This window comes from Gossypium hirsutum, chromosome D04, assembly GCF_007990345.1.
Source record: "Gossypium hirsutum isolate 1008001.06 chromosome D04, Gossypium_hirsutum_v2.1, whole genome shotgun sequence".
Lineage (NCBI taxonomy): Eukaryota > Viridiplantae > Streptophyta > Magnoliopsida > Malvales > Malvaceae > Gossypium > Gossypium hirsutum.
The window spans coordinates 1,456,403-1,480,559 of record NC_053440.1 but is presented as its reverse complement, the minus strand read 5'-3'; the positions used below and the strand labels follow the sequence as shown (position 1 = coordinate 1,480,559).

The window sequence follows — 24,157 nt, the reverse complement described above, 5'->3', positions numbered from 1 at the left end:
AGCTTAACGTATATAAATACGATAGATCAAGTGACAAGCCATTTTGGGTCGAACTTAAAAGATCTCAAATAACGGCTATCACATCACTCAAGCTTTAGAATAACCGGCTTATGGTTTGAGCCTATGGCTAAGCCAGTGATACCGCTACAATGAGGGAAGATATCAAGCTATTTAAGATTGCATAAGACTTGGTCCAATCTTTCGTGAATAAAAGCATCATCATCACTTTTGTTATTGATTCTCATAAACACTTTTAGGATAAAAAGCACTTTAAAATAAAAGCATTGCTAAACAAGATGCTTTTGAACTTTTCAAAAGTATTTTTTGAAAAAAAATGATTTGCAAAAGCACTTTTTTAGTAGAAACTTTTGGGATAAAAAATACTTTTTCCCAAAAGCACCTATAAGAAACTATGTTAAACTAAGCCTTAATCTACTGAAAAATTCCCCACCTTTTTTGTGTTGGAATCTCACTTCGTTGAAGTCTCCAATGCAACACCACGCGACATCCTCTTCTCTATTGAAATTTTTAAGAGTCTCCCTGACCTTAGCTCTGCCTTCATTATAGGGACTACCATAAGAGAAGTTGCACCTCCATGGTCGGCCTTCATCATTCTTCACAATCACGTTGATGAAATTTTTTGAGAAATTTTCAACATTGATGTTGATGGATTGCCACCACCATAATGCAAGGCCTCCTGCTCTTCCTACAGGCTCAACATAAAAGGAATTATCAAAATTAAAGCTTCTTCTCAATTTCTCTAACTTCCCCCCTTTTTGTTTAGTTTCCATGAGAAAGATGATTTGAGGCTTATGTTTCCTATTAAAATCCTTTAAAGCCCCAATGGTAATTTGCTGGTCAATACCCCTGCAATTCTAGCTCAAAATTGTACTTATATTTTTATAGTATTGTACAATTTAAAAGTCTTTAATTTTTTAATATTATATATATTAATTATTTTAATAATGGTTATGAAATAAAAATATTTTATTAAATATATAATACAATGAATGTCATATCGAAAATTAAAAATACTATACCAACAAGAATTGCATAAATAAATCACATTACATTTTCAAAAGTAAACATAAATTCGAACCTTAGGACAGTTACGAACAACAAACATAGACCGACATGCAAAATAAAAATAAAAATAATAATAATTTTTTTCAACAATGAAAAGAAAACTAATTCTATTTTCAGTTTGGTGTTGGAACAAGGAAACCATAGAGCATCGTGTGGAAGAACTATTATTATTAAGCAGTGCACGGTTAAAATTGTTTTAAATGTAATTAATGAGGGAAAAAAAGGCAGTTTTCTGGTTCAAAGCTTCCAAGAAATTTAAGAGTAAAGAGCAGAACTAATTCCCCAACAGTGAATACCTGGTAACTAGAAAAGACGAGAAAAAATGGAGAAAACAAAACTAGGAAGGCAAGAAGTTGTTTTTTTTGTTCCCTGTAAACATGGTAGCAACCCTTACCCAAATTTAGCAGAGAAAAAACAAAAAGAAGACCAAACAATGATGATATATGTTGTTTCTTTCATTCTTGTTCATGCATTACATTGTTAATCATAACGCAGTCTTTCCTCCGGCTCGCTGTGACAATGGAAGAAACCTCTGGATATACAGCCATTGCCGTCGACAAGGACAGGAACAGCCAACTTGCTGCAAAATGGGCAGTGGATCACCTGCTGAAACCCGGCTCCAAATGCTTCTTCGTTCATGTTTTAAAGAGTTTGCATCCGCGTAGGTATCCCTCTCTTTCGTCATGGTCATGATATACAATCCCTTTTGTCTATCGGTGACTATGGTTTAGCATGTGGTGTCCTTCTCAGCAATCTAAAAACTTTGTGCTGATACTTGCGGTCCATTTCTTCAATTTATTTTATGTTGTCTAGAGGAGATGGCAATGAGCAACATCATTACTTTTTTTCCCTGTTGCATTTGATATGTGTTCTTTTGGGATTTTTTTTCAGAGGAGTTTGAAGCCATACCTATGGAAGGTCGGCCGCCGTCTGAAGCTGAGATGCAACTCTACTTCCTTTCTTGCCGAGGATACTGCTCTCGAAAAGGGGTAAGTTCGTTACCAAATTAGTCTCTCGAGCCTGAAATTTTTTCTCTTGTCATCGGGTTTGATGCAAGTGGATATAAATGCCATTTTGAAGAAGCTGAGTTTCATGAACACTGGGACATTTTCAGATTGAATCACATGAGATGGTCCTCCATGGCATTGATGTTCCAAGTACTCTGGTTGACTACATCAACAACAACGACATTGGAAATATCATTGTTGGTGCTTCCAGCCGGAATGTTCTTACAAGGTCTTCTCCCTCTCTCTCTTTCTCTCTCAAGAATATTATTCAATAATGTCATTTTCCTCCAGAAAATAAATGAAACCGGCTCAATAGGAACCACTATTTTGGAAGAGTAATAAGGCTACAGTGTGAGTTATGAGAATTAGAAGTGCATGCATGATTTATTGGTCACCAGATACGGATATTGTCTGTAGGACTTGCTAACTGATATTTGTTCTTTGAATTTATGTAAATGACATGGGGTAGTATGAACTCAGCAACATAAAAGCAAGATAAAACAAACTCTTATTTGCAGGTCAGAATAAAGAACAGAAATTCATTGCAGAAAATTGTAGTAAATTTTTTCTGCAATTACTAGTACTAGATATATTCCCCGCACATGATTGTTTCTCCTAGTAAAACTGTTCGGTATCAAGCAGTCCAAGGGTGTGGGTGTGGTTCGTGTTTTCCTAACATCATTCTGGAAATTGTCTTTTCAGGAAACTTAGAAATCCAGATGTGCCAACCAGCTTGCTCAAACTTGCACCAGAATCTTGTGGAGTATATGTCATATTGAAAGGAAAAGTTCAGGCTTCCCGATTAGCAAGCAGGTCTCAGAAATCCGAAGACAGCAAAAGCACAAACCCACACAAGTCACAGCATCTGAAAGCGCTTCTTTCCACACGTACATATGATAACTCAGAGATTGAAGACATAAGCAGGAGCAGGTAACATGAAATATACCACATTTCTTCTTGGTGGGCTATTAATTAACTGATGCAAAGCCAAAACTAACGTCTCCCTAAGTTCCTAGGCCCACTATATGAGTATCAACATTAGAACTACTGAAATATATCACCATGATGTCTTAGACCTTGAGAGTTAAGACAGAAAAAGTAAGCAAGGCCTGTGACATTTATTGCATAATTTTCATCCATGGTTTAGATGCAACAGAATCTCAACAAGTTCCATTTCGGAAAATGTCACTTAAGGCTTCCATTTTTCCAGGGGAATGAATTTCATATATCATTGCTGAAAGTAAATTAGAATTATCAACCAATGTTAATAAGATAGTACTAAGAAGCTAGGATGAAAAAAGTGAAATGATCTCACCTTCTTCTCTATGAAGAATTTTGCTAATAGTCCACTTCTTAATTTCCTGGATTGGGGTCTAAGCCTGTTGTTTTAGAACTCCACAAGTATTTACTCACACCACTAGCATTGATGCAGATCCACATCCTCCCATTTCAATGGCTCGTCTTCACTGACTCGTACTAGCTCACAAAGAACTGTTTCAAGCAGTAAAGGCAGAAGTAGCGGAATAACTTCTGATAGAGTCAATGATTCCTTTCAAGTAAGACCATGTGAGAATTTGAAGACAAATAAACAAGTTACATCACCTAAAGCTTCAAAGAGAAGTAAAATACCAGAATCTCTTCATAGAATTTCCATAACAGAGAGAACAGATTTTTCAGGGCCACCAAGTTGCAGATCAACTGACATATCTAGTCACGGTTCAGAAAGTACAGCTTACAATTCCAGTTCTTTGGCCTCCCTGACTCCCGTGAGTATATTGTGATAAATTCATTTAGGAATTATGTTTGGACAAACATCAAAACATACAATGACTTCCTGAAATAACTTGTTGGCTCAAGTTATTATGCAACAAGATCCAATTTCCATCTTGTTTGATTTGTTTTCTAGTAGATCTAACAATATTTTTACTGGCTGCTAACCTTCTGGGAGAGGTTTACAGCAAAGGAGTTCTCCAGAATCTAAAAGCCTGCACATCTATTATATGTAGCCTTCAATTAGTTTAGCTTATTGAGCTTTTTTCTCTCTAAAATGGATGAAATTCAAGATAGCATTACATTACAAATATGTAAACTATGGTTGCCTGATTACCATGAATACAGTGACTGGTGCGCTTCAGTCCAAAATGAATCTGTCTTCCTATGGCCTAAATATATGTTCCAATTCTTTATTTTATGAGTCCAATACCATATTATTGAGACATATTTCATCTTTTCCATGGGTTACATAGCGAGGCTTGGAGGTTGAGATGAAGCGACTTCGAAAAGAATTAAAGAGATCCATGGATATGTTTAAATCAGTTTGCGAAGAAGCTGTTGTAGCAAAAGATAAGGTAAGATTGGATGTTTATGATCATATGTGATCTTATCAATAAAAACTTAGCAATATACTTCCAGTTTGCTTGACTGGGCCTTTTCTTTTCCCAGCTGAAGGAGCTTCAGGAATGGAAAGAAGCAGAAGAGCGCAAATTAGAGGAAGTCAAGCTTTCTGAGGAGGCAGCAGTGGCTTTGGCAGAGGCAGAAAGGGAAAAAACCAAGGCTGCTATGGATGCAGCACAGACAGCACAACGTTTAGCAGATATGGAGGCACGGAAGAGAAAACTCGCAGAATTGAAAGCCAATCAGGAGGAAGAAGAAAAACAGAGAGCACTAGATAAGCTGGTTAACAATAAAGCTGCTTATAGAAAATACACCCTTGATGACATTGAAGCTGCGACAGATTACTTCGCGAGTGCACATAAGATTGGTGAAGGAGGATATGGGCCGGTTTTTAAAGCCACCCTTGACCATACTGCTGTAGCCATCAAGATCTTAAGGCCAGATATATCACAAGGACAGAAGCAATTCCAACAAGAGGTAACTATGCTTGTTAATCCTGTTTCCTAAGAACAATTAAACTTCATTGAATGTTACGGTGTCCCAAAACATTGGGTATCTCTTTTCTTGGTGAAGAAGTTTGAATCATCTCTTATAGTAAAACTCAAAGCTGCATTATAGGTAATCTGTCAATTGCAGTATATTTAAAACCACAGCTTCTATATATCACAATAAGAAATAAAAAAAAGTGCCAGAAATGAATGAGGTGGGCATCATTTGACATTATAATGATAGCTGAATGTAATATCTGAAATGAGTAAGGACTAGCAAAGAATGTTGAGTTAATTTCATTTTAAATTTATAGAAATGTTCCTTTTATAGCTTCTTTTAAACTTGTTCATAGTCTTATAATTTAAGATGGTAATGACTTATAAAAGCCTTTAAAAGCCCTGCCACCTAGAAAACCACCAAATATGATGTCCACAGCAATTTCTCTAGCCAAATAGAGGGGAGATAAAGAGTATGGTCTTACCTTCATGTGTTTATAGTGGCAGAACTTATCTGTCCTTCTTCCTTCCTTTCATTTGTATTAAATAAATTTGTTATGTAGGTTGAGGTTCTAAGCTGCATGAGACATCCACACCTGGTTCTGCTCATAGGTGCCTGCCCTGAGTATGGATGTCTGGTTTATGAATACATGGAAAATGGAAGCTTAGAAGATCGGCTCTTTAGAAAAGACAACACTCCCTCAATACCATGGAAAATCAGGTTTAGAATAGCGGCTGAGATTGCTACAGGCCTTCTGTTCCTTCATCAAACAAAGCCAGAGCCACTGGTACATCGTGACCTCAAGCCTGCAAACATTCTCTTAGACAAGAATTATGTGAGCAAGATTAGTGATGTTGGCTTGTCCCGACTGGTTCCAGCATCTATTGCAGATGGTGTTGCTCAATATCGCTTAACAGCAGCTCGGGGAACATTTTGTTACATTGATCCAGAGTATCAGCAAACAGGAATGCTAGGTGTAAAATCAGATCTATATTCACTTGGTGTGGTTCTATTACAGCTGCTAACGTCAAAGCCACCAGTTGGATTGACTGTCCATATCCAGGAGGCAATAGAAAAAGGAACCTTTGCAGAAATGCTTGATCCAACAGTACCAGACTGGCCCGTTGAAGAGGCTTTATCATTAGCAAAACTCGCTTTACAGTGCTGTGAGCTAAGGAAAAGAGATAGGCCAGACCTTGATTCAGTTGTGTTACCAGAGCTGAATCGCCTTAGGAATCTCGAACTTCAACATGAAGCGAACAACAGTGAGATTCAACACGAAGCCAACAACAGCGAGAAAGTTGCTTCTAAGCCACCTCTTCATATTTCAGTTCCAGAGATTAGATCACAAGAAAATCAGGTTAGTTAATGCATGAAGATTACAGTCACTAGTCTATTTTACATTATGCATAATCAAGATAAAATGACAAACAACCCTAATGTAGAAATTGCATTCAAATGTAGATCACTGAAAGAAGCGGATGGCAAAGGTTAGTATCGATAACCAGAGTGTGGAAGTCCAACATCCTTCCATCCAACAGGGGTGTTGCTGGAAAGTCAAACAGGAAGCCTGGTGAAGCAAACTGTTGGTCATTTGTAACTTGTACCGGACCTCCTCAGCAGTTGAGAAGAGCCAAGTCATTTTCATCATAGAACATAAAAGTCGTTGCAGTGCCTGTAGACCTGGAGTAATTCTAGAGATCACCCTGAAATTTTTCCTATGGATCAATACTTATACTTCTATTTCTCATTCTTGCTAACATGGAAAATCCACCTTGGAGGCTTGAAGACGATATCTTTTGATTATAAACCTATATAATTAGTTCCTGCAGATTGTTTGAACAAATTGAAGAGTTTTAAAATGTACCGAGTTACAGTTTCTTTAATGGTTGATCTCCATAAAAAGTAATTGCAAAATGTTAATTAGTACACAGTGGCACTAATTAACGTGAAACTTATGATCAAAAGTGTAACTAATACTTTTTTTTCTTAAATCATTCAAATTAATGTATTAAATGCAAAAAACTTTATTAATATATTGGTCAACCAACCGGTCCATTTGCAAAGTCTGCATCACATCCAGAACCTAAAATTTCCAGTAGCACGACAGGAGGTTTACTGGGAACAGAAAGGCCAACCATCTGCATCTACTGATGTCTTAAATAGCGGCCAACAAGGAGGATCCTTTCCTTCATTTTTAATAAGAGAAAAGAATAATTTCTTAATGTAAGTTGAATATCAACAGCAAGCGGGATCCTGTCTGCCAGACTGCCACAACTAATTTGATAAAAGTTGACCTTTTCCTTCCATGGATTTTAGGCAATGGAGTTCTAACATAGGTCCCATGCCGACCCTCACATCAGGGATGGTCAAGCTTCAAGTATGGAGCATCTGAAGCAAAAAAATATATTGGGACTATAACACCCAGCCACAAAAACACCCAAACCTGGCTGTGGCTGATCAATGAACACTCAATATATGAATCACAGTACTATCATCTGGGTTACATAATCTCGGCCAACCCCGGAATATCACTCCAAATTTTTAAAAACAGCTCGTACCCAGCGCCTGGAGATTAATATAACCATTAGAATTGAAGAAACTGAAAGGAAAGCAAAAAGAACAGCAGAGAAAAAGAAATAGAACTAGTTTGCCTCCTTTAGTGTATAGCAACTAGCAAGTTCCAACAGATCTCATGATGAGAAATTTCATTCAAAAACCAAAGTAGTTTATTCTCAACTCTTGCATGCATTTTCTTTCATCTTTTCCTGTCAAGTCATTTTCCTTTACTAAATCAGGACATTTTCTCTGCTGTCTTACCAACAATATTCATTCAATCAAGTAAACAGTCTACAAAGAATAAGAGCAGAAAGTACACAGAAGAAGAATGGTAGCACACATTATAATGTTCATGATATGAGAGTTGCAGATCTGATTCAAGGCATTAGCAACACATTGGTAAGTTCACAGGAGCTAGTGAACACATGCAGACGTATACTTTCAGAAGACTAGGGAACATCCAGGGAAAAGCAATAATATGAATGCAACAGTCGCCATCAATTACATACTTATGCCTTAGAAAATTATTATAGATAACAAGAATGGATAACTTTTAAGTTTTAAGCAATAATCAACTACTAAACATACCTATCCATAGTTATATTCTTATGACTATTCTTGATTTGCTTGCAGTATGTGCTGATATCTACAGTGTTGAAGCCAGCTTGGAAAAATAAGGTTGACAAGAAGTCCTCAGAAAAGTAAAATGAACACTAGAGACAAGAGATTAACAAACATAGAAAATCAGGCAATAAGATGCATTTTTCATGTGAAAAAAGAAAAACCATAATCTGTGCTGTACAACATACTTACAGTTCCATCACCGCGTACATAAAAGCCCTCACTTATCATCTGATTCTTGTTTTCTAGCTTCACCTTATAAGTTGAAAGCATGCAACAAAAGAAGAAAGGTGCATGCCAACTGAATTAAAACAGTTTTTTGAATTTAGGAAAAGGAGTCAAAAGACTAAGTATAGCCCAGAACAAAATCAAGGTTCCAACCAAGCAAAACAGGGGACAACAGATTGAGATGTGATCATTTCCTCTATAAAAAGTACCATAACTTGGAAAAAAGAAGGAATTATTCAACTAAAAAAGGCCACTATTGATGCAAACCAGAAGAAACATATCACTGGCACACAAGGTGGGAACAGAAGAAATGAGACTGAAGTGGAGTACATATTTGAAGCACAACTTACTTGTGCAAAATCTCCAATGGCGTAATCTCGCAAGAGAACATAACCATCTGGCTGCAGGCAAAATATCATTTAGATTGAAGAATATATCCAGGCCATCTCAAAAGTAACATCTTAGATATACCTTTAGTACTCTTTTAATATTCTGTAATATCGAAGGCATTTTATGTGGAGAAACTGCAGAAAGCATGAAAATCTGCTTAACATGTTAGTTACCATATAGATGTTGTCCTTAATAAATGAAAACATGAACATTTCCCTTGAAATAACCAGTAAAAATTAGCAGGCAATTAGTTCTACAAATCATTAATGGTAACTAGATGCAGGATCAGAACCTCAGAATTGGGGATTTCCAGTACTCTTACCAAGGTAATTACATCAACTGAAGACGGATTAATCCTTTCAAGAAGATTGTCAACTGTAACATCACATAGAAATGCATTCACCCGATCTTCTTTGAACTCCGCATGTGACTGCATTTCAACAGTAAAAGTTAGTCCTGCCTAATCATATAAGCAACTCTTACTTACCATCTAAGCAACAACACACACCTCTTCCCCTTCACATGTCAAGCGCTATTGTAAACTTAACAATTACAGTGATTAGTAATGTCCTATGAACATTATTAAGCATACATGCAAGCTCTATGCAAGTTTAGTGTACTAAGCCGGAAATGTTCAATGATGGATTGGCACAAACAGGTATTTGAACTTCTTAAATAAAGAAAATAGAAATTATGTCCCAAATGCCAAATATTCATGGTTAGAAAAGGTTGTAAACCTTAACAAGCGCGATTGCATGAGGTGAGATATCACAAGCTTGCACATAAAGTTCGGGATATGCTGCAATAAGTGGAAAGATTGTATTGCCAGCTCCACAACCAACCTGCCAGAAGAAAATGGTCAATCAAGTACATAGATTAGTAACTAAGCTTAAAATTAAGCACCATGGGAAACAAATGAGAAACCTTGTTAAATTTGAACTAACAGGTAATATACATTGCTTTAGAATCGATGAAGCATAAAGTGTACCTCTAAAAGAACCTTGACATTAGCGGAATTAGCATCATCAGAAAAGTATTGCCCCCAGTCCTTCTCCAAGTAATGTCTATCTTTGAAGAACTAAAACAACATAATAGTCAAACTCAGAATCCATGTAATATACTTTATCCTTTTGAAACGAAACAACCAGAAAGAACAAAAGCTTCACTCAGTAAATTTTCCCAGAAATGTTATATCAAAACAGAAATTCAGAAAAGGGTTTTCTGAACATACCCAAAACATAAAAGTGTTAGCTTTACAGTTATTCTTTTTAAGGGAAAAAAGAAGCAAAGACCTTGTTTTTATGGCGCTTATAGAAATTGTCCCAAAACTTGGTGGCGTTTTTCTGGTAGTACTCAGCCAAATTCGGGTATTTGCGAGCAGCTTGAATGGCCATCGGACGAAACCATGGGTCATGGCTGATGAACAGAGAAAATTGATGGCGCCTACGACAGTACCTGGGATCAACTGCTATTGCCAGTGGTACAACTGTCATTTTCAGCGTTATCCCCGGTTCTGCACTTTCCTGATTTTGTGCTTTTTATTTTCCTTTCTATCAAATAAAAAATTATTTTGAACTAAACATTTTAAAATTAAAAATTTAGTCCTTGTATTTTAGAAATTTAGTCCCTATTTTTTATATTTTAAAATTCAAATTTAATTATTAATAATATTTTATTTTTGAATTTATTGTCATGGCATTTTGAAATAATAAAAAATTTATTACTAATTAAAAAAAGATGTCATAATTAACGTAAATTTAACAGTTAGATTTGAATTTAGAGGGACTAAATTTTTAATTTTTGAAAGTATAGGGACTATAAGCATATTTTAACTTTTAAAAAATTATTAAATAAATTTTAAAAAATTTATGTTTGAAAAAATATTTTATTCCAAAAATTTGAACATCATAATTTAGAATTGAATCAAAAGCTAATTATAGAACAACTCTAGTCTCTTTTGTTCTTTAAACCAAAACCCAATTAATTCACAGACACGGACCATCTAGCTCACTCTTACCATGGCTCACCATGGCTTTACTACCCATACGAAGTTCTCGATAAAAATTCTCTAATGCATCAAAAATAAAGTGAAAGCAACTCAAAGACTAAAAAAGACAGAATAACCACAAGAAAGCAATAACATGCTATTGAATTATTATGAAAGATTACAACTGAGTGGTTACACATTAAGAGAAATGTCTTTATTTATAGTTGAACTCTCGTAAATGCAATGGTACACATTAGATTACATTAACAATAAAGATTAGAGCATATCTACAATTGAGATTCTTATCGGGTTGACTCAATCTTTTAAGATTATAAAATCAAATCTTCTAAGTATATTTATCGTTTTTTAAAATTTAAAAGGTATTTATATCACTTTTTTATATGTGTAAAGGGCATTATATATGCCTAGATTATGAGACACCCACGATGTGGAGAAATTATTTTATGGATCGTTCTCATCACATCATCCATGGTCTCTTTCAATAATTTAATGACATTTCAATAATTTTCTCATATCATTAACACATAATTTTAGTAATTTATTTACCCTAAACCCCGAATCAGAATCCTAAACCCCACTTGGAAAACTAACACCTTCACTTATTTTTCTCTTGATGTTCTTGATCTGATTATTACCATTAACAAGATAATATTGCAACTTAAATTTTTAAAATTGAATCCATAATCGAATTGGTTTAATTATTTATTTTTCTATTTAATTAGTTTTTTTTATTCGATTAAATATATTGATATTCTACTCGATTCTCCACCCAATCAATCAATAGGCTCTAGTTCTAAAAACAATGATTTCAATCATGTTCTTTGAGGCAAAACGTCAACAACTTCAAATCTCCATCCTTATTTATTCTTAGCATCTCTCATGTCTAGTTCCAATTTTTCTTTTTTGCAAAATTTAATATACTTAATTATTGCACCTAATATTCTTTAATTAAATTAATTCGTTATTAATGTCATTTATCTATTTTAAGGTCTTAAGAAATAGTAAAATATTTAAGGGTAATTATTTGATATATTATCGAGTTTTTTAAATCAAATATTATATATATATATATTACTATATCTCAATTTGCTTGTTAAATCTAAAAAACTCGAAAGATAGTGTATGAAATATTTTTCTATAATTATTTTTAAGCATAATATTAACTAATTTAAATTTTATTTTAAAACCTTTATAAAAGAAAAAAAAAGGGAGAACTTGCGAATAATTGATAAATTATGAACAGATCGGACCCAGGGCAGCTATGCAGTCCCCAAGAGAAAGAAGAGTAGATGAAGAACAGTTAAAAATGATGTAAAATTTGGACAATCTCTCAATTCCAAATTCGTTGACCTAGTCAAACATGAAGCACAACACATGGAAGTTGGGCATCAATGGCCATTCCCATTCAGAATTAGCTGCCCCATGCACTGCATGCTAAACTAGTGACAACAGTTGGAGGAGTCCCACTTGAATTAATAATACTAAACTAATGCCAAGACCATCACCATCTGTTTTCAACAACTTCACAAATAAATAAAAAGAAGGCAAGTAAAGTAAAGGCAAGGATATTTATTTTCTCCTCCACCACCGCCACATCTTCCCATCTTCATCCTTGCAATCTTGGTTTAGTTTTGATGATGGAGGGCTTCAATTTTAGATCCAAATCATCCAGGGATGGGGGGATGCAGATGGAGAGTTACTATGGAGGTAAAGGAGGAGGGCCTAGCAACATGCAGGACTTGAGGTGTTACAGTGCTAATTATGCTAATTCTGTTCAACCAAATCAGCTTGGCAAAGAGATTAAGATGAAGAAAAGCAAAAGCTCCTTTGGGTCTTCTTCCAAAACCTGGAGCTTTAATGACCCTGAGTTGCAGAGGAAGAAAAGGGTTGCTAGCTACAAGGTTTATGCTGTTGAAGGCAAGATGAAAGGTTCTTTGAGGAAGAGTTTCAGGTGGATCAAGGACACTTACATCCAAGCTGTCTATGGTTGGAGGTGATCCCATCTCATCCTTGCCTATTCTCTACTTTTGTTTCTCTTGTCTCTTCTCTCTCTGTCTTTTCCTATGTGAACTTGGGATTTGGGATGTCCAAAAATTCTTCAACATCAAAATTCCTGAATCCTATAGATAGCTATAAAAAGAAAAATTATTACTTGTCTGGTACCTAAGCAAAAACCACATCTATGAAATTTGGAAATTAATGTTTCTTGGTTGAGTTTCTCAAGTTGGGGGAGACTAAAGACCCATGGCATAGTTACTGAGGCTTTAGATTGCCTTAAACCTATTATTCTGATCAAGATCAGGTCATCTAGCATAGTTACTGATAATAAGAATGGTACAGATCTATCAAAAACAATACTCCAATGAATTTAATATATAAAAATATGTATAAAATAATAAAATTCAGAGATACAAGAAGCCAACATCAAAACAAGTGTGTACTAGATGAAAACAAGGAAGATGACTTGCTTCAAATCCTCATTTTTTTTTCTTCTTACATCAACAGCATTTGCAAGATTGTACGTCTTTACAGACTTGCACAGGCAAGCCGAGATAAGGCAACTTGTAACAAAGATGAAGCTATAGACTATTTTCACCGGCTACCAACTCTTGTTATGTGTGTGTCGAGTAGTGTACAGACAACACAATACAATACAATACAATACAATTGCCCCCAGCACCCAGAGGCCTTTGTATAATCAATGGGACTTGTGTAATCTAAAGAGATCAAGAAAATAAGAGTGGCTCAATGTTAAAATTGTTAAGTGAGGCCCTAAAAAATCTTCAAAAAAGGCTATTGTTTTTTATTCAACTTGGCTCGGACTTGCCTGATCTTTGCGTCCACACGTGCAGTGAACCCAATCTTAGTTTTCTGTCTTGCCTTGGACCGTTCTCTAGTCCACATGTGTTGATCCTCAACATCTTTCCTGTAGTACTTGATCTCTTGGATAATATGATGATCCTCTGGCTCGAAACATCTTTGGTAAGCTATATGAGCCATGTAAGGGAGGGTACAAGCGATTGTGGCTAAGAGGGTGGTCTGCCAGTAGATGGGTGCGGGAGCAAGGGCTTCCACTAGGATTTGGTAGGCATCGCCAGATATTCTAGGAGATAGCGCGCCATAAATTAAGAGAAATATATACCACGCAGCAATGCTACCCCCTATTGTGACGTGCTGGATCCATGTGAAGTAACTCATTGTGAGGGCAATCTGGCAATTGAGAGACCAAACGATGCAAGTGAACATTGTTGTACCCAAGACAGCCAAATCGGCGGTCTGGCCTTCAGCACGGAAAGCTTGGTCGTACAGGATGATAATATTGATGAAGAAAATGATTAAAGAGCACAATAGACCATTTCCCATCCACCCGAGTATCCTGTACCAGTCGAAAAACAAATTCCTAGGTCCTTGCTGATATACTGCAGGAAACTGCAAGACATGCAATATCTTTTAAGTCAAGTCTCAACTCTAACATGGATGAATTGCTAATGAAAGAAGCCTTTTACAAAACTAACCTCTAAGCAGACCTCAGAAGAAACATCTTGCTCAAAAACTCCTAGTGACATTACTGGTAGGGAGGTAAGAACAACATTGAACAACAACATGTACCAGTCATCGTAAACTGATTGTCCAGAAAAGCCTGTAAATGCCTCGAAGTAGAAGAGGGTGAGGCCAAACGCTATATTCTTGTAGAAGAAATAGCAAATCTGAATCCAAAATACCGGAACTGGTACAGCATTAGAGGGGGGCCAAGCATTTAAAAAACAAGAAAATGAAACAGACAATTCCTCGTTATTACCATCTGTGCGATCCTCTTGTAACACCAATGTCCATGGACAACAAGAAGTCTTTCCAAGAAACGAAACTGGGAAACAGAGAAGTCACTGGCCATTACAGCCTGAAAACGGGAAAAAGTTTGGTAAAATTCACTAACATGAAAAATTAACCAGTCTTAAGAAGCATCATGTCAAGATAGAACAGCAAAAGCCTACAATTTGATAATAATTGTTACAAACATCAAACATATTTGAGAACAAAACATTTATCGGCAGTTGATGAGGATGCAAGAAGATGTTACCAACCTGCATACCTTCCACACCACTGATACCAACTCCAATATCAGCCTCTTGAATCATTCCAACATCATTTGCACCATCACCAATTGCTAAGGTGGTTTTCCCAGTTCCTTGTTTTACTAATCTTGTTACCTGGTGCCAAGGAAAAAAAAAACCGAGAATAGACAATAAGATCTTCACTTTCAGGAATATCACCCGATTTAATCCATTAGAAACATAGAAAATTCTTACTAGTGCCTTCTGCTTTGGAGACACACGACAGCATATTACAGATGCACATTCAACCGCTAAGCCTAAGAATTTAAGTTTCATATCATCTTCCAAGGCATATGCAAGAGTCTTTCCATCAATGATTAATGCAAAGGCAGCATGTGGATCATTTTCTTGTTTGATCATTTCTAAACCATTGGTGATTTGCTTCAATATGTCCTCCTTGACTTCCTGATGAGTAACAAAAGGGCAACAAAGTCTAACATCTAATGAAATCAATTTCCAAAAGAAAATTTCCTGTCAAGAGAAATACATACCTGTTTGTCCTCTGAACCACTTTCTGTAATACAGATTTGCTTCATGCCTTGTCTTAGCAGACTGCAAGCAAACCTGCATCACAAAGAGAAATTTTCACTAAATAGCTATCATGGAACATCTTTACACCTTTCAGGTTACCATTAGTGGATGAAAATAACGAGAGAAATGGCAGGAGACAAACCCTATATTTATAGCGGTTTCCATCTTATCCCCTGTCAAAACCCAGAGCTTCAAACCGGCTTGTGCTAGTTTATCGATACATTGGGGCACCTGAAATGATACCAGGTTGAAAATGAAAAACACCAAAAGACAAGTGTGTTAGAGAAACCAAGCAAGGGTAATAACACATACCCCCTTCTGCAGTTTGTCCTCCACGGCAGTTGCACCAACGAGAAACAAATCCCTCTCCATCATATCTGCACCATTTTCAAGCATTGCATCTCTATCAGCCCCAATAGATGTTTTTGCTTTCTGAAATTCATTGTTCCAAGCAGTATACTCAGACTCCTCGAGCTTTCTATAAGCCAGTGCCAATGTACGCAATCCAGCTTCTCCATAATCATTCAAATGCCTAGTGGTATCTTCCAGATACAATTTTCCATCCTTTGACAACCGATCGAAAATAATGCTGTGCCAAAAAGAGGAACAAACCCTCATACCATTGAAGGAACACATTGGTGTAGGCTACCATGTGAATACCCTGATGATGAGGTCAAAGGACAACATAGAGACTAACCTGTCAGCACCTTTACACAGGAGAAGAATTTGCCCTTCTTCATCCCTTACAATAACAGTCATCCGCTTTCTTTTGCTTGTAAATTCCAACACATTCAAAATTTTGTATTCCCTACAAGATTCCCAAAGGACCGTTAAGATGCTCAAATAAAAAAAATTCTAAAAAGAACAAGCAACAATTGCCATCCCCACCTTTCAATTGGTTTTCCTGAAGCCGTATACTTTTCACGAACAAACACACTTGATTGAGTTCTTTGGAAAAACTCAAAACCCAATTCTCTGGCAGCAACAAGAAAGGATCCTTCATCAGGCGACTCTGCTTCATATGTATAATTGCCGGTCTCTTCATTCAGCTCAGGGATAGCAGTGTGACAAACTGCTAATATTTGGCAAAATAACATAATGCGTGCTGCAGTAGGCTCTTTCAACCAGTTCCCATTCATGAGTCGGTTGTCCTCAAAATTAAACCCTTTTATGGGAGATTTATGAGCCTTTTCTTTCTTGGAAGCGACAAGGGTCTTAAGTTCTCCTTGATCCTCCTGGTCATTAGCCATCTGTTGTGCAGCAGCAAGTTCAACTTCACTAGGGGACACACCATATGGAATACCAGCAATGGAACATTTGAGAAAATCCATCTGATTGCAGGTCAAAGTGCCTGTTTTATCTGAAAGGATGGTGTCTACTTGGCCCAGTTCCTCATTTAAATTAGATGTCCGTGCTTGAGCAGGAATCCCAGTGTCCTCATCATACATTTGTATGTCTTGATTAATAAAGGTTGCTTGCAAAACCTTCACCACCTCAATCGAAACATAAAGAGAAATAGGTATTAAATATCCATAAAGCATGAGGGCAGTCACCATGTGGCTAAGCCCTGATATTACAGGCTTTTTGGGACTATAGTATTCATCTGCATCCTGGGGTCGCATAAACCACCACACTGGCATGCTGTACTTAATTTCCACAGCAAAGCCAAAAGAGCTGATCAATGATATCACCAGAAGGACACTGAAAAGAACATAAATTATATAATCCATTTTCTTTTCTACTCTGCTCCTCTTGGAAGGGGACCTGGTGGAGTTCTGCATGACTTTGCTATCATGGCCAGTGAAGATCACAACCCCGTACACAAACTCTGTATTTCGGAGTTTTGAATCTCTAAGGAGAATTTGGGTAGGGTCAATAGCATAAACTTTACCTTCATATTCAAGGTTACCAACAAAGGTGTAAAGGCTAGGGTTGGGATCTTCACATTTAATTATTCCTTTGAAGTTGTTGAAATTATCATCCTCATCCAAACCCAAGGTTGCCTCCAAAGCTTTCTTTGCCTTCAAGTTGGTCTCACCATCTAAATTCATGGTCTCCACGTAGCAAATTCCATCCTCGTAGTTTGATGATAACAGTAGCAAATCTGCAGGAAAGAACTGATCCTTCTCCACTTTCACCACATCTCCAACTCGAACGTCTTCCCATGTCTTTTTACCGAAGCCGCCTTCCTCATTATGAACATGTACTTTCCGACTATTAACCTCCCTATCTTGCATAAACCTTCGCCAATCCTCCAAACCTTCCTTCGCCATGCTTAGCCCTACGACGAAGGCCAAAGGTGCAATCATGCTCACAGGAGAAAATGGCGAAAGGGGTGTAAGTGAAGCAATTGCACATCCAAGGAAGTACAAATTGGCTACTCGGTGGAATTGTTCATACAGAGCTTTTGGCAAGAAAGAAAAAAAATTATATTTGGTTGTGGATATGATATTTGATCGATAAGGTTTTTGGTTGAGCACTTGAGGTTCGTTGCAGTATACAGTTCTTGAGAATCCCGGCCCTCCTATAGACTGTCCCCCGCTCCCTGAACTTCGAAATAGACAAAACGAATAAAGATGGCTCTTGCGGAGCTTTGCTCTTATCCTACCCCGTGCCATCTTCTCAGAATCAAGCTTTTCTTTATTTATTTACTATCAAACAAAGACAAGCTCCAAAATCTACCACTCAGTCACCTATAACACGCAGCTTCTTTGCTTTAGTTCCTGATTTCCAAATACCAAATGATTCATATTTACAAAATGAAGCTTACAACAAATCAACATTGGTTAAAGCTACAAATCTGACCCAAAAGAAATTCCAAGGTACGAGAGAACACCCCATGCAGCCGTTCCCAGAATCCAACATAATAAATATATATATATATCCATGCATGCATGCATACACATATATATATAATTTGTTAGCAGAAAGGCAAGAAACAAAAAACACACGTACCCAACATTACTTTTAAGCTAAGATCATTAAAATAAAGGTGTAATGGACAAAGGAGACAATGCTGAGCTGAAACTTTGAAATTTCAACAAATGCACAACACATCATTGATACTTGACCCAAAAGAAAATAACCCAAATACTCGAAATGAAAAGTTACCTGGAATCTAGAGGCTGGTTCATCTTCAATACCAAATGAAGTAGGCAATCTCTCTAATGGTTAATTTGGATTAAAGAAGAACATGTAGAGATAAAAAGAGAAACAGAGAGATAGAAAAGCCAGGGTTTAAGGCTTCCCCTTCCCTCTGTTTCTTTGAATCCAATAACAAGATTTCCCGGGGTCTCCTTCGCCCCTTCACTTCTATACGTAATATTTATAAATCTCTCTGTTTTTTTTTTATGATTATTTTTGTGTATAATGAAAATTTTAAGGTTTCTTTGTTTTTATTTTATGAAAATCAGAAGAGAAAGCATAATGTGTTGATGGGTCAGGTTTTGCAAGAGAAGGAGAGAAAAGAGAAGGGTGGCATGGCATGGCACTCAATCTTCATTTTTCGTTTTTATATAAATATGGAATCAGCCAAAACAGAACCTATCTTTTGTAACGTTGTTTTTTTGTGGGGCCTATTTTTATCCTACGTGTCACATCCCTTGTAATAATAATAACAAAAGCTTTTCTTCGTTCATCTATTTATGGAAAACAAAATTACTCTTATAATTAGACTTTATAATCCTACTTTGTTTACCTCTATATTTAATCTCCAAAGATTTAGGACTTTTTGACTATCAACTCCCCCCATAATTTATTATTAGTCCCTACACTTTTATAGGATTTGAAATTTAGGCGGTGCAATCTTTTACTTCGCATCTCACCATCCCTAATGTTTTTAACCTTATCGAAAGTAAATGCATCGCCCATCCAAATCAAGCATTAGTCTTTTAAAAGTTAAAAATTCAATCTATCTTTTTTTTTTCAATTTAAAAATCCTAATCCAAACATTATAGTCATAGGTAGTTTTCGACAAAATTTACCAATTTAATATGTTTATTTTCTGTTTGTTGCAAGAAAACTAAGAAATTAATAAGACATGTTGCTTCCAAGCCAGATAATTACTTTCACCAATTAACAAAAAAAATCATTCAACCAGTTTGTAATGGTTTGCAAATCAATTGGTTTTTTTTTTATTATCTCTCACTAGACTAGTACTCCACTCAATTTCTAATCCAACTAGTCCGATTAGCCACTCCAATCCAGTTTAGAGAACATTAAATTTTCAATTCTTTTTTCATTTTTTTATTTTAAAGAGTTAGATTTTCATAGTATTTTTAAAAAATATAAAATTTAAAATTTTATGTATTTTTAAGGGTAAGGACCAAATTTTATTGCAAGATAAAATTTAACCATAATAACATTGTTACGTATTTTGCAACCAAATTTATGGTTAAAATCAACTTTATACAATAACATGTAATCGTTGCGCAACATAAGACGTAATCAAATATGATGTAGTTGTAAATTAATATTTTACAACTATATAAATAGGTAAACTACACAAATAGCCACTCAACTATTAGTATATTTCTATTTTGGTTATCAAATTATAAAAACTTTAAATTTTATCACAAACATTTTTAATTGGTTTTGCTTTGGTCATCCTTTGTTAAATTGTTAACAGAAATTGTGGCGCAGTCTCTTACACATTTAGTCCTCGACACTTACACATTCTATCAATTTGTTTCTAATTCTAAATAATTCAACAAACTTAATCATCCGCATTTACAAATTTTATCAATTTGATCCCCAAACATATTTTTTTTAAAAATAAACATAATAAATCATGTAAATGTAATAAAAAATTTATCAGCAGTAACCCAAGTTCTTGTTACATTTTAAAAAAGAAATTTAATTACGTCTTTTATTCTGGAATCCCCAAAAGTAAGATCTTGCTCCAATTGTCCAAATAAATAATTTTAGGGAGGCCTCTTTGTTTACTCTATTTCATTTCACCAATTGTAAATTATGAGGGTTTTATTTAAGCCACAAAAATTAGGAAGGATTCTAATTAAGACATTAAAATCAGGGGGAAGGTTATATCTCCACCTTATGAAAAATATAGGGGTTCTAAAGATTATATCTTCTCCTTAAAAGGTAATAATTCAAGTATAGTAAATTGGTAAATCTTTGGTTGAGGTATACCAAGGTAGTGGAGGTAGACAAGTAGAGTCAAACCACTATAAATCGATTTTCTAAGCTTTTCTTCCATTTCATTATCATTTAGAAAAGTTTGCAAAAAATTTTAAAATACCAATTCACCTCCCTCTCGATATTTTTGGGCCTAACAATTGGTAACATAGTTTGGTCTCCATCAAAGGTTTAACCACCAGAAAATGTTCAGAGGCTGACTATATGAACAAGGATTTTCAACAACCACATTCAGCTCCTCGTCATTGTTCAACTACGCATATAATTTAGCTACATGATTTCCAAATTTGCAGTGAACTGCTATCATTCTCTCTACATTTTCATCATCGAAAACCTGAAGGTAGCTAAATATGACCAGATTTAATGATGCCAAATGATAAATGTCAAAATTAACATACTTTAGTCTCATTCTTAATGCATCTTTAGGTGATTACATGATGTTAACTATGAATTATATACTCATAATCCTTTAAATTCATATTTTGAATCTTAATAGAGCACTTAGGAGCAATAAGAGTGAAAAATGAGTGAAAATCAAAATATTGGAGCAATCTAGAAGCTGCACATGGGAAACAGAGTTTCATACTGCCAGACCACACAATCGTGTGAGCCACATGGGTGTGTGCCCAAAGCGTGTCAATTTCGCGGACCATGTACGCTAAAAATAGGAGATTCCGATTTTTAGGTTTTTTGGCACTTTAGGAAGATATAAATGATAAAAAAGAAAAGAGGAACCGACCGTCTTAGTTTAGCATGGAAGTTACCCAAAAGAACACCATTGAAGCTGATTTCTAAGTAGTTCATCAAAATTCAAGATTCCAAGCTTATTTCCTAGGAAGTTGGCATGGGTTTCTTTTATTTTAATGGTTATACTGTATTTTCGGTGTTTATTCTTGCAAGTATGAACTAATTTTCTAAATACACATGGAAGATGAACCCTAGAATGGATTCTATTATTTGATTTCTAGTTTTATTCAGTAAAATCTTAGTTTATTTATTTTCAATTATGAATGCTTAATTGTTCTTGAGTTAATATTTCTAGAGTATTAATCCATGTTTGATGTGCTTGAGTTTGAGGTTGAATAGACCCTTCTTGTGATTAGATCTTTCATAATTGGATGGACTTGCATACAATCCTAGAAATAAAACAACATAAATCTACCAGATTAGAGTCAAATCTAATATGAGGATTTATAGAGTGAATTAATGCCATAATAAGTGTTTTAATTAGAAATAAATTTCAATTAATCAACCTAGAGTTAGTTATTCTTATGCTCGAAAGAGATATTAGCAGAAATTAAGAATTTCTACGGATCAAAGAACTAGGATTGAATGTCTTTACTAGGTTTGAAGGTGATATGTTAGGTGTTTATGATGTTTTAAACTTGGTTTTTACGTGTCATAAGTCCATGATTTGATATTAAGCTCCTATGTGTTAAAGTAACTGAGTTTTGAAGAGACTTTTAGGTCTTGGCATAGGTGTATCAGTACATGTACTTGGTTGTATTGTTAGAAGTCCAACAGATTCAAAATATCTATGATATCACGAAGATGTATCGGTACATCTCCTCACTAGTAATGATACATCTATGGCAGATTTTGTTTTGAGTTGTTTTGACCCTCGAAGACCCGTACTTGATCCTAAACACCTCCAAACACCTAGAAATTTTAAAATGATTTCAATATGATTTTAAAGTTTTAAAATTGAAAATTGATTATGTGATATGGTTTGATAAAAAATTTTAGACTCGATTACTTAGTGAATACAATGTATTATTGTAACTTGAGTTACTTCGACAACGATGTGACATCTCGTATCCAAGTTTGCTATTCGAGTTGGATGTAAAGTGTCACGTTGAAAATAGAATTATTGCATTAAAACCAACCGTTAAGTTCAACAACAATTCTTGCCATTATTCCTTTAGAATTTAAGTCATAACTTAAGAATGACCCGTACAATTAACCCTATTGGCAGATCGATTGAATACTTAATGTATTCATGTTAACCTTTGCTTTTTTGGTCATATTCTAAATTGTATCTATGTCATATATAATGATTCAATACATAAATTAATAAATTTAGAGTTAAAACTAAATTATTGTGATAAATTATATAAAATATACTTAAAATTATAAAAACTTAAATAGGTAGATGACAAAATAAAATAAATATGAACACTACAAACATTTCTTTTTGTTCTTTTCCTTTCCTTTATAAAAAGTAATTACTTGATTACTTTCAAACTTCATTTTCTTCCATCGCTTTTTCGCATAAATCATAAAATACAAAGTTCATAATACCCTCCCAATTAAATCGAATCATAACTCAGGTCACTCGTTTGAAAAATGGGAGGGTTTGGAAAGAAAAATATAGGTCCAAAAAATAGATTTAAACAAAAAATAAGGCTTGTTTTCTAAACGGAATAGGTCTCGGGTAAGATTTTTGACCCGAGCTCAGCTCGACCCGAATTCGCCTAAATTTTTTCACTGGTGCTTATTATTGTATAACTCTTGTTTTATTATTAATTTTATTACTATTTTAGATGTATTTGCTTACTAAGTTGCAACTATCTTAATTATTTTCTTAAATTTACTTTTATAGAAAAATAATTTAAAAAATTTAATACAGACACCAAGCTCGAGTTTAACATTTTTATCTGAATCAAATTTAAACAAAATCTTGACCTTATTTTTCGCACCAAAATCTAAAATTTTATATTGGCAAAATTCGAATCCAAAGCATCGTTAGGTCTACTTCCAACGCTTTGAAACCCAGTTAATGCGAACACGGAAATTTAGACAAGCCGTAAAGATTTGGACGGAGAACCCTTGAATCACATGAATCTCCCTGCTTTGGTTCTCCCAGAAGAGAGTGACGGTTCACCCACACATGGATTACAGTCAATTGCCATGTATATGATTATATTTATAAACAAATATGAACTCGTTTGGCAAGAGTCAATTCTATGAGACCTCAATAATAATATATCATCTCAATTTTATTGATGAAATTTTAAATTTATTATTAGATTAAAATTTTATTTTAATATTTTTATGCATACTTTATTATTTCTATCGAGTGTGTATATTATTAGAGATTATTTGACCCGAATCACATCACTTGTTGAAGAAATAAATACCATACAACACAAGTTAAATCCGTATAGAACTGTTCTTCTTCTATTTGACTTTGATTAGAACAAGATTTTTCAACCATTAAATAGATGTAGTCGACCCTATTGTATCATTCGTTTTTCAACATTAGTAAATTTTTCCTCCTCTACCAATGATTTTTTCCTGATAAATCTCTGTGTTCTTTTTTTCTTTTCTTTTCTTATAGCTTTGCGATTGTTCTACCACTATTATCGATGTTTATTATAACATATATTAATAATTTTGTTGATTGATTTGATGTCACAAATTAACTTGGCTAGGATTCATGAAAACATCATTTAAACAACTGTATTCATTAATATTATTAATCTGATCTATTTATGTGTTTAAAAATTTTTTTACTTACAATTGAATCTATTTTTTTATTTTTTAATATGTACATATTTCATGTTTTATTATTAATTAGT

General features: G+C 34.9%; 4 protein-coding genes across 9 annotated transcripts; 2 read left to right on the top strand and 2 right to left on the bottom strand.

The window, feature by feature from the left end:
• The first annotated feature begins 1,591 nt into the window (after window positions 1–1,591).
• On the top strand, window positions 1,592–6,859 carry LOC107931567 (U-box domain-containing protein 34). Its single transcript, XM_041092109.1, has 9 exons — window positions 1,592–1,747; window positions 1,978–2,075; window positions 2,201–2,322; window positions 2,796–3,023; window positions 3,526–3,859; window positions 4,340–4,441; window positions 4,536–4,964; window positions 5,536–6,333; window positions 6,438–6,859. Exons 1-9 carry the CDS (start codon window positions 1,606–1,608, stop codon window positions 6,624–6,626), a joined length of 2,442 nt encoding a protein of 813 aa, XP_040948043.1. The 5' UTR covers window positions 1,592–1,605; the 3' UTR covers window positions 6,627–6,859.
• LOC107931611 (tRNA N(3)-methylcytidine methyltransferase METTL2) lies at window positions 4,376–10,372 on the bottom strand. 5 transcript variants are annotated; one of them, XR_005912306.1, is made up of 11 exons: window positions 10,064–10,372; window positions 9,760–9,849; window positions 9,509–9,613; window positions 9,094–9,201; window positions 8,853–8,924; window positions 8,732–8,782; window positions 8,346–8,408; window positions 8,121–8,245; window positions 7,025–7,541; window positions 5,458–6,799; window positions 4,376–5,094 (listed from the first exon to the last, which is right to left on the bottom strand). XR_005912306.1 is itself a non-coding variant. In XM_016863547.2 (9 exons), the coding sequence occupies exons 1-9, from the start codon at window positions 10,262–10,264 to the stop codon at window positions 7,505–7,507; spliced, it is 852 nt and encodes a 283-aa protein (XP_016719036.1). In that variant the 5' UTR covers window positions 10,265–10,372; the 3' UTR covers window positions 6,983–7,504. The 5 variants fall into 5 exon arrangements, 3 of the variants coding, with proteins under 3 accessions (XP_016719036.1, XP_016719035.1, XP_016719037.1); XR_001693276.2 differs by having other exon boundaries at window positions 4,376–6,799; window positions 8,346–8,454; window positions 8,732–8,778; XM_016863547.2 differs by lacking the exons at window positions 4,376–5,094; window positions 5,458–6,799 and having other exon boundaries at window positions 6,983–7,541.
• A 1,853-nt stretch (window positions 10,373–12,225) lies between these two features.
• Window positions 12,226–12,983, top strand: LOC107931618 (uncharacterized). The gene has a single exon (XM_016863555.2). It carries the CDS (start codon window positions 12,414–12,416, stop codon window positions 12,774–12,776), a length of 363 nt encoding a protein of 120 aa, XP_016719044.1. The 5' UTR covers window positions 12,226–12,413; the 3' UTR covers window positions 12,777–12,983.
• Window positions 12,984–13,146: 163 nt separating this feature from the next.
• On the bottom strand, window positions 13,147–19,074 carry LOC107931616 (probable phospholipid-transporting ATPase 4). Of its 2 annotated transcripts, none has more exons than XM_016863553.2 (11): window positions 18,534–19,074; window positions 16,311–18,145; window positions 16,120–16,230; window positions 15,735–16,011; window positions 15,565–15,653; window positions 15,383–15,455; window positions 15,087–15,296; window positions 14,862–14,987; window positions 14,579–14,677; window positions 14,295–14,486; window positions 13,147–14,208 (listed from the first exon to the last, which is right to left on the bottom strand). In XM_016863553.2, exons 2-11 carry the CDS (start codon window positions 18,038–18,040, stop codon window positions 13,573–13,575), a joined length of 3,543 nt encoding a protein of 1,180 aa, XP_016719042.1. In that variant the 5' UTR covers window positions 18,041–18,145; window positions 18,534–19,074; the 3' UTR covers window positions 13,147–13,572. The 2 variants fall into 2 exon arrangements, with proteins under 2 accessions (XP_016719042.1, XP_016719043.1); XM_016863554.2 differs by having other exon boundaries at window positions 16,311–18,115.
• Window positions 19,075–24,157: the final 5,083 nt, after the last annotated feature.